Source organism: Heteronotia binoei, chromosome 5, assembly GCF_032191835.1.
Source record: "Heteronotia binoei isolate CCM8104 ecotype False Entrance Well chromosome 5, APGP_CSIRO_Hbin_v1, whole genome shotgun sequence".
Lineage (NCBI taxonomy): Eukaryota > Metazoa > Chordata > Lepidosauria > Squamata > Gekkonidae > Heteronotia > Heteronotia binoei.
Genome location: NC_083227.1, coordinates 8070825 through 8091449, shown reverse-complemented (window position 1 = coordinate 8091449; position 20625 = coordinate 8070825). Strand labels below are relative to the sequence as shown.

Genomic DNA, 20625 nt, shown 5'->3' with positions numbered 1-20625 from the left:
TGGAGCCGGGAGCAAGGGTGTGACAAGCACGGCTGGACTCCAAAGGGAGTTCTGGCTGTCACATTTAAAGGAAGATCCAAGTGGGCAGCCCTGTTCGTCTGAAGCAGTTGAACAAAGCAGGAGTCAAGTGGCACCTTTAAGACCAACCAAGTTTTACCTTACTCCAGAGTAAGGAGAAGAGCTCGACCTCTTGTAAGCCCCAGCTGACCCTTCCTGGGACCAGGGTTGCCAATCCCCTGGTGAGAAAACCCACAAACGACTGTGAAATATTAACAAAATATCATTAGAAAAGGGAAAAAAATGATAAACTGCATATACCAGGGATGACCAACGGTAGCTCTCCAGATTTTTTTTTTGCCTACAACTCCCATCAGCCCCAGCCATTGGCCATGCTGGCTGGGGCTGATGAGAGTTGTAGGCAAAAAACATCTGGAGAGCTACCGTTGCCCACGCCTGGCATATACTGCTCAGCCTCTTAGAGCAGAACAGCCATACAGCAGAATCTCACCATCCTCGGAATTGCTGGTTCCAGACAGGAGGGGAGTGAGGAGGAGACTAGGCCAAAGCCTGCCTCGAGTTTAACAGACTCCTCCAGTCAACTCCCAGGAAAACACAAGCTTAAAATGGCATCTCACCACAGCTTGTAACATCCTAAAAGAGACAAACACAGACACACTTAATTTCCCCAAAGAATTGAGGAGGCACTTCTAAAACAGCTTGGTTTGTAGTACAGAAAAATTATTCTAAACCTGATTGACACAAGAAGCACCAGGGCCAAACCCACTATGAAGGTTTCTGATGTTCAATGCTGCATGCCCATTCTTTTTCATTTTCCTTTTGACACGCTGCTGTCTGTCTCTGTCCTCAGATCATAACCCTCCGAGAGAAGCCTCAGATCTTAACCAAGTGAATAAGAGGAAAGTTTTCGCAGACAGAGGTGACCCAAGAGAAGGGGAAGGAGATGGAAGAGCAGGACCCAGAAGGACCCGGAACGGGCAAAAGAGTAAGGAAAGGCCCCCATCCCATCCAATCTGTGTTTAAACCAATTTTATTATTCTGCAATATATATTGTAATAATACTCATCATCTATTATTAAAAAGTTCATACAAATACATTACATTTTTCTCCTCCCTCCCCCCCCTTTTCACGACCCCCAATGGTGTATTTTAATTAAATTGCTAAAAATAAAAGGTAATTTTATCAATTTAAGAATTTTTTAAAAAAAAATCTTAAAACCAGAAGAGAAAAAGAAAAGAAGACACCATATGTTATAGTTATAATCCGTCTTCATTATAATCCTTTAGTCCTTATCATAAAAAAAGTTGAAAAAAGAAAAAAAAACAATTATATTCACATAGTCTCGCATTTTGACTGTAGTCCATTTTTTATTCCTCTAAAGTTCAACCATTGTCAAAAATTGCCGAGTATCCTTTTACCTTCCATTGTTTTTCAACATATTTTTGAAATTTCCCCCACTCGTTTTTAAACTTCTCTAGATCATATTCTTTTAAGATTCTTGTAAGCTTGTCCATTTCACTCCAATGCTTAACTTTTAAAGTCCAGTCCCACTTTTCTGGTATTTCATCTTGCTTCCACATCTGCTCATATAATGTCCGTGCAGCTGAAAGCATGCACCAAATTATCGTTCTGTCTTGTTTCGGAAATTTTTCCATTTGTAAATAACTGGTTTCGTCAGGATCATCCCCCAAAAACTCAGCAATGATTCTTGTTATATAAATCAGTCTCAACAGATTCCGGCACCCCTCTCAAACATATCTGATTTTCCATTAGTTTGCAGTCTTGTAGCACTGGTTTCTCCTGCATTTTTTTTATAGTGGAATCCACTGTATCAATTCTTGAATCTTGGTCTTTCACCTTTTCTTCTACCTCCTGCACTTTCTTTAACACTGCTTGGGAGTTTAGTGGTTAAGTGTGTGGACTCTTATCTGGGAGAACCGGGTTTGATTCCCCACTCCTCCACTTGCACCTGCTGGAATGGCCTTGGGTCAGCCATAGCTCTGGCAGAAGTTGTCCTTGAAAGGGCAGCTGCTGGGAGAGCCCTCTCCAGCCCCACCCACCTCACAGGGTGTCTGTTGTGGGGGAGGAAGGTAAAGGAGATTGTGAGCCGCTCTGAGACTCTTCGGAGTGGAGGGCGGGATATAAATCCAATATCATCATCATCATCATCATCATCATCATCATCATCCTGAGATCCTCAGTGTCTTTTTTAATTTCCTTTTTTAACTGCCTCTGCACTGGATTCAATATCTTTTTTAATTCTTTATTACTCTCTGTTATTGAATCTTTAATTACTTTTGCCAGTCTTGCCTCCATGGCCTCTATTGCCTCCTGCCATTTAGATATTTTTGCTTCTTCAAGTGACTTAGCTCTCGTACGAATCTGCTTTGCTCCTGATTTATGCACAGACATCACTGCCTGCCCATTGCTGTAATAGGTTCTGAAGTTGACCTCACCAAATCGATTTTTAATTGCACAGTCTTATAGATTAAGGCTTGGTTTTTTAGATGAGCCCAAAATCGCCGTTCCCAGAAGTTCCTAAGTCAAAATGTCTTTTCTGCCCCCTTTTTTTTAAAAAAAAAATCCTTTTTCTCCTGGAGTGCTCCAAAATTAGTCCAAAGCATATAATCCAATAGATTTTACCTTTTAATAATGATATCTGCCGGCTCCACTGTTTTCTAAAGTCCCGCTTTCTTTTAAAATTTTTTTAAACTTTTGACCTTCTTTCAATTGCCTCCGGTACTTCTCTATGATTTATGGCCCTAGAGAGGGCTAGGAGGCTTGCAGTTTTCCCTTCTCTTAATGGCTACTTCCTTCCTTTCTTGCCACGGTCTCGTTTTCAATGGTTGAGAAATCTTGCGTTACTTCTATGACACCATTTCCTGTGACATCCAACAAGTTAGCAGATCTGTTTCGGAGGGGGTTGTCTGGCTCGACCACAGGTATTCAAAACAAAACTTTCGATGGCGCACCATTGGAACCAGCGCGCCAGGTAAAAAGTCTGGGTGTTTTACTGGAGCCTTCATTATCAATGGAGGCCCAGATAGCAGCCACTGCCAAGTCAGCATTCTTCCATCTGAAGCGGGCAAGGCAGTTGGCCCCCTTCCTGGAGCGCCGAGACCTCGCAACAGTGATCCATGCAACGGTCACCTCAAGATTGGACTACTGTAATGCCCTCTACTTGGGGCTACCTCTGTGCCGGACTCGGAAGTTACAGCTGGTGCAGAACGCGTCGGCCAGGCTACTGTTAGGGCTCTCGAAATGGGAGCACATACGGCCGGGGCTGCGCGGACTGCACTGGCTACCAATTATCTACCGAGTCCAGTACAAAGTGTTGGTTATCACCTTTAAAGCCCTATATGGCCGAGGACCAGCCTACCTAAGGGACCGTCTCTCCCCATATGAACCCCAGAGGGCACTGAGGTCAGTGGGTAAAAACAAAATGACCATCCCTGGGCCGAGAGAGGTCAAACTCCAACATACTAGAGTACGGGCCTTTTCAGCGGCTGCACCGGCATTGTGGAACCAGCTTCCGGAGGAGGTGCGGGCCCTGCGGGACCCCGGCCAGTTCCGCAGGGCCTGCAAGACCGCCCTTTTTAGACAAGCCTATAATGACACTGACTGCTGAGTTGCCTGGTGTAAGAACCGCCATCCATAAGACTACCTAAACTGGCAGAACCAGCGCCATAACAGCTCTATCGCTGCCAGATATACTCATATATATTTAGTCTAATGAAAATCATGTATTTTAACTTAACTGACTGCTTTTAAGGTTTAATTTTAATTGTTAAATTTAAAGTTTTATTATTTATGTTAATGTGTAAGTTGTTGTTAGCCGCCCTGAGCCGCCTAGGCGGGGAGGGCGGGATAGAAATAAAAGTTATTATTATTATTATTATTAAAAGTTGTTTTTCCACTTTTAACCTTGTTTCTCAAATTTCATTAGTCCCAAATTTACCCCCTCCTTTATCTTCTTTACTTTAAAATAACTTATAAGTCTTATTTTAGTCCTGGAGTGATAGATAAAGATCTTTTACCTTTAAAGTCGCTATCCTTTTGAACACCGTTCTCTTCAAATATAGATGTTAATTAGTTCCAAAGAAGCTTTGAATCCTGGTGAATTTAAGTCGACCCCAGAAGTCCTCTGTAGACATTGGAATGCAATCCTTCTCCCGGGACTCTTCAAAGCCAAAAAAAACCCCCACTGGGATTCCTCATCAGCCAAAGTAAATCCCCATAGAATTAAATATGCATGTCTTGGCCATCTCCTTGTCTGGGAGAAGTGGGCAGCAGGCGTTAGAATCACCTTCTCTGCCCAAATCAGAGGTTCTGGTCTGTTCCTCCACTGAGAAACAGCTCAATCCTTCATGATCCAAATCCGGAAGCCTCATCCCATCCAATCTGGAAGTGGTGTTGAATTCTGGGAAAGGACTGTGGCAGAGATCCTGGCTAAAGACACCATAATCTCAGATGTGCTTTGCCAACACTACTGGCAGTTCCGCTACCATGAGGCCGATGGGCCCTGAGAGGTTTGCAGCCAGCTCCATGGACTTTGCAACCAGTGGGTGAAGCCGCACACCAAGAAGCAGATCCTGGACCTGGTGATCCTGGAGCAGTTCCTGACTCTCCTGCCCCAGGAAATGCAGGGCTGGGTGAGAGGATGTGGGCCGGAGACCAGTTCCCAGGCGGTGGCCCTGGCCGAAGGTTTCCTCCTGAGTCAGGCAGAGGAGAAGAGGCAGGCAGAACAAGTGAGGGGGAGATTCCCTCCAGATATGACCAATTCAAGCCATAATATTTGGCCTTATCGTAACATTTCCATTCCATATCATTACCAAAGTGTTAATCATCCATGTGGGAGATTTATTAGCCTCCTTCTGCAGCCTCTTCTGCTAGGGAATTTCTCATCCCTCCGGCTAACTCACCAGGTCTGCTGACAGTTGGGTGCAGAGTCTGGGAGTGGGACAGGATCATTCTCTCTCTTACCTTTCTCCCTTATTATTGTTTCAGATGTGGGAACCATTTGTGAAGATGGAAGCTACAGTCCCTGAGGCGGAAGGAGCTTCCTTGGAGCAAGGGGAGAGGGCGCAGATGGTGGAGCGTGCCCAAGATGTCCTGTCCTGTGGTAAGGACTCGTTGTGCATGGAAGCAGTTAAAGCAGCCTGTGAACGTGATGGGTAGTGAGTTCAGGTTACGGACGGACTGGGGTGGGGTCTGGGACAGATATGATGCCATGTTGAAGTTCCATCTGGCTGAAAGCCTGGCTTGTGAAGTTAGCATGCCCAGCGATGCTCTGAAAACTCATTCATATGACTCTCAAGTCTCCAGAGCTGCTCGAGTCACGTCCGGTCCAATGTGACAATGATGTTTCACGCTATAGCATTTCCACCACCCACGTTCCCTCCCCACACAGAAGACATAAGTCTCACAGGAAAGATTCGAATTTCTGGACCATGGCTTACACTTTCGAGATGGTGTTCTATCGGGAGATGGTTTGCACCTTACAACAGTAGGGAAAAAGGTGTTTGGTAACAGCCTTGCTAACTTAATAAGGAGGGCTTTAAACTAAATTGTATGGGGAAGTGAGACAATAATTCGAAACCTCATATGATGCCAGAAACTGGGGATAAGAACATTAAGGATTTCCAGAGAGTGGCGCATAAGCTAGGTAATGTGAACTTGCAGGTTTGTACGGAAACTAAACCCTCGGGATGCACAAAAAGTGGATTCTGATGTCTCTACACTAATGCACAGAGTAAGGGAAACAAACAGGAGGAACTGGAAGTCCTAATACGGGAAGGAAACTATGACATAATAGGCCTTACTGAAACTTGGTGGGATGACACTCACAACTGGAATATTAGGATTCAGGGGTGCATCTTATTTAAAAGGAACAGGCAAATGAGAAAAGGTGGAGGTATAACAGTGCATGTGAAGGAGGTATATGTACTTGTGAGGAAATATGTGAATCGGAACATGACAGCTCAGTTGAGAGTCTCTGGGTAAAAATAAAAGGAGTAGGAAAAAACAGTGATTATTGTGGGGGTCTGCTATAGACCACCAAGCCAGGCAGAGGACTTGGATGAGATACTCCTACAGCAGATTGCAAAGTTCTCCAAGAGAAGGGATGCAGTGAATATAAGAAAAGAACCCTTTGGCCAGCCTAAGCTCATACTGAGCTTTAGCTTTCCTAACATTTTTTCTACAAGCACTGGTGATTTGTTTATATTCATCCTTGGTTATAAGGCCCTCCTTCCAATTCCTAAAGGAGTCTTTTTTTATTTCTCCAGTCTTTAGAGAGCTGTTTATGGAGCCAACTCGGCTAAAAATGAAAAGTCAAAAAGTCAAATTCCTGACTTGTCTTGCTGACAACTTCGTTTTCCAGAAAGTGAGGAAGGAAACAAGGGGATCTGCTATCGTGGATTTGATTCTCACCAACAAGGAAGAATTGATTGAAGAAGTGGAAATAGTGGGCACCCCGGGCAGTAATGACCATGTGATCCTGGAATTTACAGTCTTAGGGAAGGGAAAAGCTGTACTTAGCCAAATTTATAGGTTGGACTTCAGAAAGGCAAACTTCGATAAACTTAGAACTATGCTGGGTAAAATCCCATGGTCAGAAATACTTAGGAAGAAGGGGGTTCAGGAGGGGTGGGAGTTTCTTAAAAGCGAAATACTGAAAGCGCAATCACAGACGATTCCTATGAGAAGAAAAAATGGAAAAAGCCTAAAGAAGCCGAGTTGGCTCCATAAACAGCTCTCTAAAGACTGGAGAAATAAAAAAAGACTCCTTTAGGAATTGGAAGGAGGGCCTTATAACCAAGGATGAATATAAACAAATCACCAGTGCTTGTAGAAAAAATGTTAGGAAAGCTAAAGCTCAGTATGAGCTTAGGCTGGCCAAAGGGTTCTTTTCTTATATTCAGAGTTAGAAAAAGAGCGAAGACATGGTAGGCCCATTGTGAGGGCAGGAAAGTTAAATTGTTACGGGTAATGAAGAGAGGGCAGAACTGCTCAATTCCTACTTTTCCTCAGTCTTCTCTTCTGAGGGAAACGGTGCTCAACATGGCGAAAACAGAACATATAAGGAGGGTATGAAATTCCAACTTAGGATCAGCATAGGGGTAGTACATAAACACCTAGTTTATTTAAATGAACAGGGCCAGATGAACTGCATCCAAGGGTTCTAAAAGAGCTTGCGGATGTAATTTCTAAGCCTCTGGCTATTATTTTTGAGAATTCTTGGAGAACAGAAGAGGTGCCAGAAGATTGGAGGCGGGCGAATGTTGTCCCCATCTTCAAGAAGGGGAAAAAAGAGAATCCGGGTAATTACTGACCCATCAGCTTGACGTCTGTACCTGGAAACGTTTTAGAACAAATCATCAAACATTCGGTCGTGGAACATTTAGAGAAAATGGATGGGATTACTAAGAGCCAGCATGAGTTTCTTAAGAACAAGTCATGTCAGACTAACCTGATCTCTTTTTTTGAGAAAGTGACTACCTTGCTGGATCAGGAGAATGTTGTAGACATCATTTATCTTAATTTCAGTAAGGCTTTTGATAAGGTTCCACATACTATCCTTCTTGACAAGTTGGTAAAATGTGGTTTGGATCCTGTTACCGTTAGGTGGATCTGTAACTGGTTGACAGATCGCACCCAAAGAGTGCTTATGAATGGTTCCTCATCCTCTTGGAGAGGAGTGACAAGTGGAGTGCCTCAAGGATCTGTCCTGGGACCTGTTTTGATCAACATCTTTATAAGCGATTTGGATGAAGGAACAGAAGGAATGCTTATCAAATTTGCCGATGATACTAAATTGGGAGAGGTTGCAAATACAGTAGAAGACAGAAACAGGATACAGGATGCCCTTGACAGGCTGGAAAACTGGGCTAAAACCAATAAAATGAATTTTAACAGGGATAAATATAAAGTTCTTCAATTCGGAAGCAAAAATCCAATGCATAGTTATAGGATGGGAGAGACTTGTCTTAACAGTAGTCTGTGTGAAAAGGATCTAGGTGTCTTAGTGGATCATACGCTGAACATGAGTCAACAGTGTGATGCGGCGGCTAAAAAGGCAAATGCAGTTTTAGGCTGTATCAAGAGAAGTATAGTGTCCAGATCACGTGATATGATTGTATCGCTTTACTCTGCTCTGGTAAGACCTCACCTGGAGTATTGTGTTCAGTTTTGGGCACCACATTTTAAGAAGGATATAGACAAGCTGGAATGGGTCCAGAGGAGGACGATGAAGATGGTGAGGGGTCTGGAGACCAAGTCCTATGAGGAAAGGTTGAAGGAGCTGGGGATGTTTAGCTTGCAGAAGAGGCGGCTGAGAGGTGATATGATCACCATCTACAAGTACTTGAAGGGCTGTCATATAGAAGATGGTGTTGAATTGTTTTCTATGGTCCTGGAAGGTAGGACCAAAATGAAGGGGTTGAAATTACATCAAAAGAGTTTGTGGCTCAACATTAGGGAGAACTTCCTGACCGTTAGAGTGATTCCTCAGTGGAACAGGCTTCCTCGGGAGGTGGTGGGCTTTCCTTCCTTGGAGGTTTTTCAACAGAGGCTAGATGGCCATCTGACAGCGATGAAAATCCTGTGAATTCGGGGTAGGTATTTGTGGGTTTCCTGCATTGTGCAGGGGGCTGGACTAGATGACCCTGGAGGTCTCTTCCAACTCTATGATTCACAGAAGTCCGAAATGCGTTGGCAGAATTTATGATCCCTGAGGCTCATAGGTCCCTTGTGCTTCTCTTCTGCCTTTCCCCGAATTTATAAAAAAGTGTTTTTAAATGTGTTGAGTGTACATAAGGAAATGTTTAACTTCCCTGGAAAGGTAGTGTGTGAAGCAGGGAAGAAACCAGTAATCACCCTTCCTTCCTTTCTCTCTTGTCTCAGGAAAAGGCAGCGAAGAGATGCTGTTGAGCCATCATCTGTTCAGAGGTGTGGAAACGGCTGCTCCCCCTCCATTCCAGGTAAGAAAGATGAGAAGGGTGGGGCGCAGCTTGGCTCCCTCCTCCTTTCTCTGGGGAGCTTTTCCTCTTGCAGTTTCTACAAGGGGTGCATGCTAGAGATATTTTGAATGCTGTTCCCTTTACCCATTCCAAGCCTTACTTTCCATCCCATCCCAGACTACTCCCTTCCAGTGTAAGATCTCTGCCTGGCGTGATCTCTGAAGAGGAGGGAATCTTCTCTTTCTTCCAGGGTCCCTTTTCCTTTGAGGAGGTGTCCGTCTCTTTCTCTGATGCAGAATGGGCCCTGCTGGATCCAGGACAAAGAGCTCTGTATAGGGAAGTCATGCTGGAGAACTATAATAATGTGGTCTTTCTGGGTAAGGATCTTTCCTAGGTGCCAAGGGTCTGAATTGCTGCCATTGTGAGGAGAAATGAATCCAAATACTGAATAGCAATACACCATTTTGAGGCCTGTCCCACTGCTTGGGGAGGGTCTGTGGCTCAGTGGAAGAGCATCTGCTTGGCATGCAGAAGGTCCCAAGTTCAAACCCTGGCAGCATCTCCAGAGAAAAGGATCAGGTAGGAGGAGATGGGAAAGACTCTGCCTGAGACCCTGGAGAGCAGATGCTGGACTGAGTAGATAATACCGACTCCAAAGGTCTGATCCAGTATAAGGAAACTTCACGTCTTCATAGAATCATAGAATTGGAACTGACCTCCAGGGTCATCTAACCACCCCCCTGCAAAATGCAGGAAATTCACAACTGTTGCATGGCCAGGAGATGGCAAAAACCCCTCCAGGAAGCTTGGCTAAACTGGCCTGGAGGAAGTTCTTTTCTGACCCCAAAGTGGCAATCACATTTCCCTGGGCATGTAAGAAGGCACCATGAGAACTAAGCACTGATGCAACCCCTCCTGCCCTTCATCTCACCATCCGCCTAAGTTGGGGTCTAATGATGGCCATCTAGCCTCTGTTACAATCCTAGAATCACAGAGTTGGAAGGGGCCGTAGAGGCCATCTAGTCCAGCCCCATGTTCAGTGCAGGATCAGCCTAAATTTACAACCCCCGATGAGTGTTTGTCCAGCTGCTGCTTAAAGATTGCGAGGGAGGGGAAACCCCTCTCTATCCTAGGTAGCTGATTCCACAGTAGAACAACTGTTACCATAATTTTTTTTCCCTAATATCCAGCTGGTAGCTTCCCGCCCTTAATGTAAAGCCATTACTGTGGCCCTTTCCTCTTTTAAAAAACCTCCAAAGAAGGAGAGCTCCCCACCTCCCAAGGAAGGTCCCAGGCTCAATCCCCAGAATCTGCAGGGAAAAGGATCAGGTAGGAGGTGATTGAAAAATGTCCGCTTGAGATCCTGGAAGACTGCTGCTGGACTGAGGATACTGACTTCAACAGATGAAAGTTCTGATTCAGTCTAAGGCCGCTTCATGTGTTCATGTGAGTGTTCTTGCAGAAGGGCGACTGAGGCCAGTGTTGTGGCCATCCCCCAAGCCAGAGAAGGTATGTTGACCTGGGAACAAGTGGAGGAGAGTCCCTCAGGAGGACTCTGGAAGGGTCCAAATCCTCATTTCTCTGTTGTCAACCTTTCCAACACACCCTCCCCCCTGGATTACAAACATCTGCTCTGTCTGTGAGCTGGAAATTATCCTGTCAAGGAGAAAAACCTGGGTCCCCTTGGGTCAGTGCTATTTGTACCTGAGCGACACCAATTCACTGGGTTCACCCAAGCAAAGAAGACCCCTTTTAAAATATATATTAAGCTTTATGACGGGTTTAATATCAGAGATCACTAAGCTAACAGAATCTCTCTTTTTATTTCAGCAAATTATGAGCAGAGGAATGAGGAGAGTGAACAAGTTCACCAGGAAATGCCTGATAAAGTTAAACATGAAAACATGAACGAAAGTGTCAGAAATCAAAGAAGAATAAAGAGAAAGAAAGGCAGCTCTTTGGTTGACAAGCATGATGGAATACAGCAGAGTGTACATTTTCTAAAGCACAGGATAAAGAAGGCATGTAAATCCATTAAGTGTGAAAAGTATTTCCGAAATAGATCACAGCTTCTTGTGCCCCAAAAAATAAAGATAGAGGAGAAACCTTCTGAATTCTCAGAGACCAGAAATAAATTCATTCTCAGTGGCAATCTTCAACAGCATGAGAAAACCCACACAACGGAGAAGCCTTTTGAATGCTCAGATTGTGCAAAGAGATTCAGTACAAGCAGCAGTCTTCAGCAGCATCAGAGAGCCCACAGAGGGGAGAAACCTTTTGAATGTTCAAAGTGTGGAAAGAGATTCAATCGGAGTGGCCATCTTCAACAGCATCAGAAAACCCACACAGGGGAGAAACCTTTTGAATGTGCAGAGTGTGGAAAGAGATTCAATCGGAGAGGCCATCTTCAACAGCATCAAAAAACTCACACAGGGGAAAAACCAACGGAGAAGCCTTTTGAATGCTCAGATTGTGGAAAGAGATTAAGTACAAGCAGCAGTCTTCAGCAACATCAGAGAGCCCACAGAGGGGAGAAACCTTTTGAATGTTCAAAGTGTGGAAAGAGATTCAATCGAAGTGGCCATCTTCAACAGCATCAAAAAACTCACGCAGGGGAAAAACCTTTTGTATGTTCAAAGTGTGGAAAGAGATTCAATCGGAGTGGCCATCTTCAACAGCATCAGAAAACCCACACAGGGGAGAAACCTTTTGAATGCTCAGAGTGTGGAAAAAGATTCAACTGTAGTAGCAATCTTCATCGTCATCAGGAAACCCACACAGGGGTAAAACCTTTTGAATGCGCAGAGTGTGGAAAGAGATTCAATCAGAGTGGCCATCTTCAACAGCATCAGAAAACCCACACAGGGGAGAAACCTTTTGAATGCTCAGAGTGTGGAAAAAGATTCAGCTGGACTAGCAATCTTCATCGTCATCAGGAAACCCACACAGGGGTAAAACCTTTTGAATGCGCAGAGTGTGGAAAGAGATTCAGTCGGTGTTGCGAACTTCAATGTCATCAGAGAACCCACACAGGGGAGAAACCTTTTAAATGTGCAGAGTGTGGAAAGAGATTCATTCAGAGTGGTCATCTTCAACAGCATCAGAAAACCCACACAGGGGAGAAACCTTTTGAATGCTCAGAGTGTGGAAAGAGATTCAGCTGGAGTGGCAATCTTCATCGTCATCAGGGAACCCACACGGGTAAAACCTTTTGAATGCTCAGAGTGTGGAAACAGATTCAGCCAGAGTGGCAGTCTTCATCATCATCAGGGAACCCACACAGGGGTAAAACCTTTTGAATGCTCATAGTGTGGAAAGAGATTCAGTCAGTGGTGATCTTCAACGTCATCAGAGAACCCACAAAGGGGAGAAACCTTTTGAATGCTCAGAGTGTGGGGAAAAATACTGTACGAGTGACTATCTTCAACATCATTATAAAATCCGCACAGGGGAGAAAGCTTTTGAATGCTCAGAATGTGGAAAGAGATTCAGTATGAGTGGCAATCTTCAGTATCATCAGAGAACCCACACGGGGGGAAAGCTTTTAAGTGCTCAGAGTATAGAAAGAGACAACGAAAAATTAATTTCAAAATTATATAAATTATTAGGGTTTGTATTTTAAATGATTAAATTACTTTTAAAATGATCTACGGAAGATGAAGTAGTGAAATCTCAAATGATTAAGTGGGCAATTAATGTAAATAAAGAAATACAGATGGAAACTTGGGAATATTTGTGGAAGAACTCTATGAAGCTTTCGACGTGTCATAGTATTAAAGAGAACTGTTTTAAAATGATGTATAGATGGTATATGACTCCTAAGAAATTGGCAAAGATGAATAAGATGCCAGACAGATGTTGGAAATGTAAAAAACATGAAGGTTCCTTCTACCATATGTGGTGGACTTGTGAAAGAGCAAAAAAGTTTTGGCAGATGATTCAACAAGAAATTTCTAGGATCTTGGGATATGAATTTAAGAAAGTTGCAGAGACTTTTCTGTTGGGATTACGAATGGAAAAATTTCCAAAAGAAGATAGAACTATAATTTGGTACTTGCTTTCAGCTGCTAGGACACTATATGCGCAGTTGTGGAAGCAAGAAAAAATACCAGAGAAATGGGATTGGATTGTAAAAATTATGACATGGAGTGAAATGGACAAATTAACAAGAATTTTAAGAGACTATGATTTAGAAGTTTTTAAGATGGAGTGGAAAAAAGTTCAGAAGATATGTAGAAAAAGAATGGAAAATAAAAGGACATTGGACAATTTTTGATAATGATTAAGTCTTAGAAAAAAGAAGAATATTAATTTTTGTTTTTATTAGTTAAGGGTACCTTTAAACATTAGTACTTTAAGTAAATAACACTGGCGAAGGTCAAGTAACGGGGGGAGGGGTGGGTAGAAAGTAAAATATGGGATAAATAAAAGAAGTTACTAATGATGCAAGAAATATAATTTGTTATCATGTGTTACCAAATAAAATTGTTTTAACCACTGGAGTATGGAAAGAGATTCAGTCAGAGTGGCCATCTTCAACAGCATCAGAGAAGCCTCAAAGGGGAGAAATGTAATTAAAAGCTCAGAGTATGGAAAGAGATTCAGGGAGATGGGGAATCTTCAATAGCATCGAAAGATCCACACAGAACCTTTTGAATGTGCAACATCCAGCCGAAGCTCCACTACACCCGGGCTCGTGAGTAGCCCCAAGGGACGCTTTCATTACACAAAGACACCATCCCAATGAATGGCACTCTTCACCTGCATCAAAGAACACGCACATGGGGAGAGAAATTTTTGATTGCTTAGATCAGGGGTGACCAACCGTGGCTCTCCAGATGTTTTTTGCCTCCAACTCCCATCAGCCCCAGCCAAGATGGCCAATGGCTGGGGCTGATGGGAGTTGGAGGCAAAAAACATCTGGAGAGCTAATGTTGGCCACCCCTGGCTTAGATTGTGAAAAGAGATTCAGTCTTTTCTGGTTCCCCTCCTCTGGAAACTTCCTACTTCCGGTTATATGTCAGTTTAACTCTGACATCTTCAAAACTGGTGAGAACAGTTCCTTTCCCAGATCCTATAAAGGAACAGACAGTTTGAGGGAAACAGACATCTACAGGCTCTCTGCTTCGGGTATAACCATAGTTTGACCAGCTGGCATCCTTAATTCACAAACATTTCATCTGAGAAGCATTCTAGAGAGGCATATCTCAACCCTAAAGGCTCCCTAGTCCAGCCTGTTGGGAGGTTTTTTTGGGTTTCACTACTTTGAAGCCAAAAACATTCTGGCAGTTGGATTAATTCAGGCGGAAAGAAACAGGTTGTGTTCCCTAACCAAACAGCTTAGTAAGTTCAATGGGCCACATCACGTACGACGGAGAATTGATGCAGGAATATCTGGCACTCTGGGAGAGGGGCTGTTTTTTAAGGCATTGGTACCAAATTTGCTCCATCACGTTTGTGCCTTTCCTCAAACCCCCTCCCCCAAGTTTATGAAAAGTTGAACCAGGAGTCCAGTCTATGGAATCTAAAGAAGAAGGTGCCCTCCTCCTCCATTTTCCCCAAGGGTGGAGAAAGCTCCTGAAGGGACTGTCCCTCTAAACACCTTCCTTCTCCAAGCCGTGGAACTCCATGGCAAGTGAACTTTGAAGGCACAGTGAAGGCACATTTTTATCCCTCTCCCTTGCCTTTTGTAATCCAATAAATATTTCTTTGGTTTTTGACGTTAAACTGTCTGGTGCCTAGTTCACTTTAGTTCTCACAGGATTTCTGTGTGTGTGCCTGACGGACTGAGGGGAGGGGACATGGAAAAATTTATAGCGGTCACCCTCCCAAGCTGACCCTGACCGGTTTCTCACAACCCCGTAAAAAGTCTGCCATGGAAATGTCGTGATGCGGTTACCCCAGAGTCGGGAATGACTGGTGCATGCACAGGGGACTACCTTTACCTTTTAAAAAAACACAGAGTGAATGAACATTTCTGGTTTGCCACAGGTCAATGTAGAAACCTCAGTCCCCCCCAAAAAACCCTGTGTTTTCTATATTCACACAGGAGCTCAGAAACTGCAGAGTTCTATGATGGAAACTTTGGCCATAGGTGGCTTTATAAGGACATCAGCCAGATTCATGGAGGATGTCAAAATGAAGGGAATCAGAACATCCTCTGTGTGGGCGTATTAAGTGCCTCAAGCCCCCTCCCCCCACCCGGAATTTCCAAGATGAGGAAATACTTTTTGTTTGGAAGTTGTTTTCATGCCCTGGGAGTTGCAGCTTTAGAAAAAAAGAAATGGAGAGGAAAGTAATATTTCTGTCTTGAGCTGTGTGTGTCAGGACAGGGGGGAAGAGAGGCCTGTGTCTCCAGTGCTGGAAGTTAAGGTGATTTTGGTATCCAGCTTTCAAGGTCAAGGTGCGAGCACTTAGTTGTTACTGACTCCTGGGGTGACATCAAATCACTACATTTTCTTGGCAGACTTTTAACGAGTTGTTTGCCATTGCCTTCCCCAGTCATCTACACTTTACCCCCAGCAAGCTGGGTACTCATTTTACTGACCTTGGAAGGGTGGATGACTGAGTCAAACTTGAGAGGGCTACCTGAACCCAGCTTCTGCTGGGATCGAACTCAGGTCGTGAACAGAGCTTGGACTTCAATACTGCAGCTAACCACTCTGTGTGCACATGCATACTACTTCAGGTACAGTGAACGGAACTTTCTCAGGCTTTACATCTCAGTGGAGGGGGGGGGGGAAGGTTAGTAGCAAGGGCTAGTTGGAGTCAAGTTGCATTTAGCAACTGGCAATGCGTACACCTGAGAATGGATTAAAACAGTTGGTAAGACCTAAGCAATTAAAGCGACAATTCAGAACAAGAACAGAATGGTAAAAAAGCAAAAATAACTTGAGTGGTGCCAGCGAGACAACAGAATAGTTTTCCACCTGAGAAACTGAAATGCACAACTCTTGCAAAGGATACAAACACTCAGGCACATAAAAATGCAAAAATTCCAAAAAAGGAGGGAGGGAGGGCATGAGTGTGAGTGAAATAAACCTCACCTTAGGCTGAAGCACAGAAAAGACGCAAGACCACCCACCCCCCCTTTCTTCCAGGTAGGGTTGCCAAGTCCAAGAAAAATGTGGGGACTGAGGGCAGAGCCAGGAGACACTGGGGGTGGAGCCAGTAGCAAGGTTGTGACAAACAATTGAACCCCAAAGCGAGAGTTCTGGCCATCGCATGCAAAGGGATTGCACACCTTTTAAATGCCTTCCGTCCACTGGAAATAATGATGATAGGGAGCACCTTCTTTAGGGGCCCATAGAATTGGATCCCCTGGTCTAATCTTTTTGAAGCTTGGAGGGTATCTTGGGGAGAGGCTTTGGATGCTTTGCTGAAAATTTGGTGTCTCTACCTCAAAAAACAGCCTCTCCCAAAGCCCCTAAAACCTGTAGGGGCATTGCTGTGAGCATCTTCTTCACGGCTTGGGGTGTGTGTGTGTGTGAATAGACCACATTATACCCTATGGGAATCGGTCTCATTAGAGAACAATGGAGTGCCAACCAGACATTTCTCTCTCCCCCCCCTTCTGATCACCCTGAAGCAAGGGGAGGGAGAGCCTCCAAACCGGGGAATTCCCCCCCTACTTAGGAGTGGCAACCCTTCCTCCAGGACACTGCAGGCTGTGAGCATTGCTGCCTGGCCTTTTGCAAGTGTGTGTGGGGGGGCTCCCCATGGGGGGAGAAGAGGGGGACAGTGTTCCCTCTAAGCTGAGTGAGCGTGAGCTAGCTCACAGATTTTTAGCCTCCAGCTCACACCTTTTTGTCTTAGCTCAGGAAGGATGGCCCCAGAGCACACCAATTCACGCAGTCTCTCACCACCTTATTGTCAGTAGCTCACAAAGTAGATTTTTTACTCACAAGACTCTGCAGCTTGCTTGCTTGTTTATGTATGTATGTATTTATTTATGTATTTATTTATTATTACTTCAGATTTTTATCCCACCCTCTCTGCGAGACTGGGGAAGGCAAACCACCCTGTAAAAAGTCTGCCATGAAAACGTGAAAGCAACGTCACCCGAGTTGGAAACAACTGGTGCTTGCACAGGGGACCTTTCCTTTCCATTCCTCTAGGGCATCAGCAGCCCCTTGGCGCAGAGTGGTAAAGGAGCAGTACTGTGATCTGAACTCTCTGCTCACGACCTGAGTTCGATTCCGGCAGAAGCTGGGTTCAGGTCACAGGCTCCAGGTTGATTCAGTCTTGCATGCTTCCGAGGTCGGTCAAATGAGTTCCCAGCTTGCTGGGGGTGGGTGGTGGGTGGGAAGTAGATGACTGGGGAAGGCAATGGCAAACCACCCCGTAAAAAGTCTGCCGTGAAAACGTTGTGAAAGCAACGTCACCCCAGAGTCGGAAACGATTGGCGCTTGCACAGGGGACCTTTTCCTTTCCTCCAAAAGTGGACTCAGGGCGGCCAACAATTAGTTCAAACACCCACAATCGCTACTCAAAACAATACTTTACAATTAAAACATTTTATGATGCTGTTCAGCTACAGTATGGGCAGGCTCTTCCTTTTCTAACAGTGATCCCACACTAATCGCAATCCCTCAGCAACGTAGGGTGGCAGTCCTCTCCCAGCCTAGATGTGCTGGCGGCTACAAGCATAGCCAGCTTCAAGAGGGGATTGGATCAAAATATGGAGCAGAGGTCCATCAGTGGCTATTACCTACAGTATATTATTGGAACTGTCTGGGGCAGTGATGCTCTGTATTCTTGGTGCTTGGGGGAGGGGGCAAAGTGGAAGGGCTCCTAGCCCCACTTGTGAACCTCCTGATGGCACTTGGGTTTTTTTTCTGGCCATTGTGTGACACAGAGTGTTGGACTGGATGGACCTTTGGCCTGATCCAACACGTCTTCTCCTATGTGACACAGAGTGTTGGACTGGATGGGCCATTGGCCTGATCCAACATGGCTTCTCTTATGTTCTTATGTTAAAGGCCTGTGGAAATAACTCTGTGTTGCAAGCCCTGCAGAATTGAGAGAGATCCTGCAGGGCCCTTATGGCCTCCAGGAGGGCATTCCACATTTCAGGTGCTGCCACTGAGAAGGCCCTGCTTCATGTGGAACACAGCCTGGCCTCCCTTGGTTCGGGGATAGACAATAGATGTTGTGTCCCTGAACGCAGTGCTCTATGGGGAACATGCGGAGAAAGGCAGTCCGTAGATAGGAGCATTGGAGGGGGAGAGATCTGAAATTCTGGAGAGGGAAGTCCAATCTAGGGGGGTTTTTTTTTGGGGGGGGGGGTGGTCCCCGCCTTTGCTGGTGCTTCCTTGCAGCATTTGGCCACTGCTGGAGTTGTGCTTCTTGCAGGTCCTGGGCTGGAGGGCACAGTGGGGCTGTGAAAGGCAGGGGGTGGTAGTGGGGGAGGGCAGGGCTGCTACGGGATTTGTACCTCGATTGGCCTGTGTCTGCAGTGCTGAAAGTTAAGGTGATTTTGATATCCTGAGATTTGCAGCTTTAAAGGTAAAGGTGCAAGCACCAGTCATTACCGACCCCTGGGGTGACGTCACATCATGACATTTTCTTGGCAAACTTTTTTACAAGGTGATTTGCCTTTGCCTTCCCCACCAATCTACACTTTACCCAAGCAAGCTGGCTACTCATTTTACGGACCTCGGAAGGATGGAAGGCTGAGTCAACCTCTAGCTGGCTACCTGAACCCAGTTTCCACTGGGATCAAACTCAGGTCATGAGCAGAGCTTGGACTGCAGCTGACCACTCTGCACCACAGGGCAGCTTTAGAGAAGAAACTGAATATTTGGGAAAAGCCTTTTCAGCTATCGTTTCTGTGTGGATGTATGATTGGGGAGTGGTAGATAAAGCTGGTTCATGAAATATGGCAAGTGAGGCGATTCTGCTGTCCTGGATTGTACTTCAATCAAACAAAGGCTCCCACAATTTCAGGTCAAGGTGTCTGAGATGCCAGAATTCACTGTGGATTCTAAGAAGCATTTGGAGATTTCCTAGTGTGTATCCGGTATGTAAGTGGTGTAATTAACAATACTCTCTCAAGTTGTGAAGGCTTGTGTGCAAAAATTCTACTTTGTGTGCTAATGTCATTAAATTGTGAGGTACTGCATAAATTAGTTTGCTCTGGGGCCATTTTTCCTGAACTAAGACAAAAATGTGTGAGCCAGAGACTAAAAAACTGTGAGCTAGCTCACACTAATTGAGCTGAGAGGAAGCATTGCTTGTTAAGAGGATTTGTCTAAGATTAGGGAGTTGTGTTGTTCAGTCGCACAGTGGAGTCGCACAATTATATATTTTTAAACCACACCATTAATTGTTGGTAGCCTTTAGAAGTATAAATTATTTCAAATTTAAACAAATACAAATTACTAACCATGTGGGCCTGGACCAGGTTTTGCCCCTTCCCTCCTCCCGAGAAGTTGTGGTCTACGCACCCCCCCTCCTCCCAGCTCTGAGGGAGAGCCAGTTTGGTGTAGTGGTGAAGTGTGCGGACTCTTATCCGGGAGAACCGGGCTTGATTCCCCACTCCTCCACTTGCACCTGCTGGAATGGCCTTGGGTCAGCCACAGCTCTGGCAGAGATTGTCCTTGAAAGGGCAGCTGCTGTGAGAGCCCTCTCCAGCCCGACCCACCTCACAGGGTGTCTGTTGTGGGGGAGGAAGGGAAAGGAGATTGTAGGCCGCTCTGAGCCTCTGTCCTTGAAAGGGCAGCTGCTGTGAGAGCCCTCTCAGCCCCACCCACCTCACAGGGTGTCTGTTGTGGGGGAGGAAGGGAAAGGAGATTGTGAGCCGCTCTGAGAGTCTTCGGAGTGGAGGGTGGGATATAAATCCCATATCTTCTTCTTCATGGTAGTGCCCTTGCATGCTCCCTGGGTTAACCCCTCCACAAACACATGTGCTGTTCATATTTATCTCCTTTACTTGTAGGGTGACCATAATGTCTGAAGGCCAGCCAGGGACACTGGGGGGGGGGGGGGGGTGCTTCGCGCGCGCGCCGCCGGAAACAGGAAGTGACGTCACTTCCGGTGATGTCATGCCACCACCGGAAACAGGAAGTGGCATCACTTCCTGTGACATCATTTCCCCCGCGTCACCTGCTGGAAACAGGAAGTGACTTCACAGCACTTCCTGTGACGTCCCCAAAAATCCCCCAAATATCACCGCCGGAAACAATTTTGTTCTCAAATCCTGTATATACTTCATCAGTATATGGGATAAGGCACTTTCTCAACTGTGCTGCATAATGCAGCCTATTTATTTTGTCCTGTTGGCTCTGTTGGCTCTATCTGCGCCACCTTCATCACTTTCGGGGTGTGGATCCCCCAGTGGGGTGGTCTCCCGACACCCTCCGCTGACTGTTTCTGATAGCCCTGCGCCCCCTCTTTCATTTGATATGTGTCCCGTGCGGGTGCCACCCTCCCGCCGGGAGATGCCGCAAAATGAGCCCCCTTGAGGCTTATGGCGGCAGGGCTCGGGGGAAGCGAGCTAGACTGCTGTTCTTTTGAGGGGTTATAGAGTGTTTCGAGCCCGTCCCTGTGGCATCGGTCCCATCGTTGTGGGACCAAGGGGGCCGGCGCAGCGGCACGCCGAAGCAGCCTGTCACTAATAACACCGGTCAAGATGCAGGACAGGAA

The 20625-nt window shown here is 45.4% G+C and overlaps 2 protein-coding genes across 2 annotated transcripts in view; both read left to right on the top strand.

Moving 5' to 3' along the window:
- Positions 1–20625, top strand: part of LOC132572111 (oocyte zinc finger protein XlCOF6-like) — a 71985-nt gene that overhangs the window by 3045 nt on the left and 48315 nt on the right. The window lies entirely within an intron of this gene.
- Positions 1–20625, top strand: part of LOC132571622 (oocyte zinc finger protein XlCOF6-like) — a 70066-nt gene that overhangs the window by 38956 nt on the left and 10485 nt on the right. Inside the window, exons 5-7 of the mRNA XM_060238419.1 lie at positions 5027–5193; positions 8924–9000; positions 10810–10970. Coding sequence (XP_060094402.1) covers positions 5027–5193; positions 8924–9000; positions 10810–10970 — 405 coding nt within the window. The remainder of the gene's footprint in view (positions 1–5026; positions 5194–8923; positions 9001–10809; positions 10971–20625) is intronic.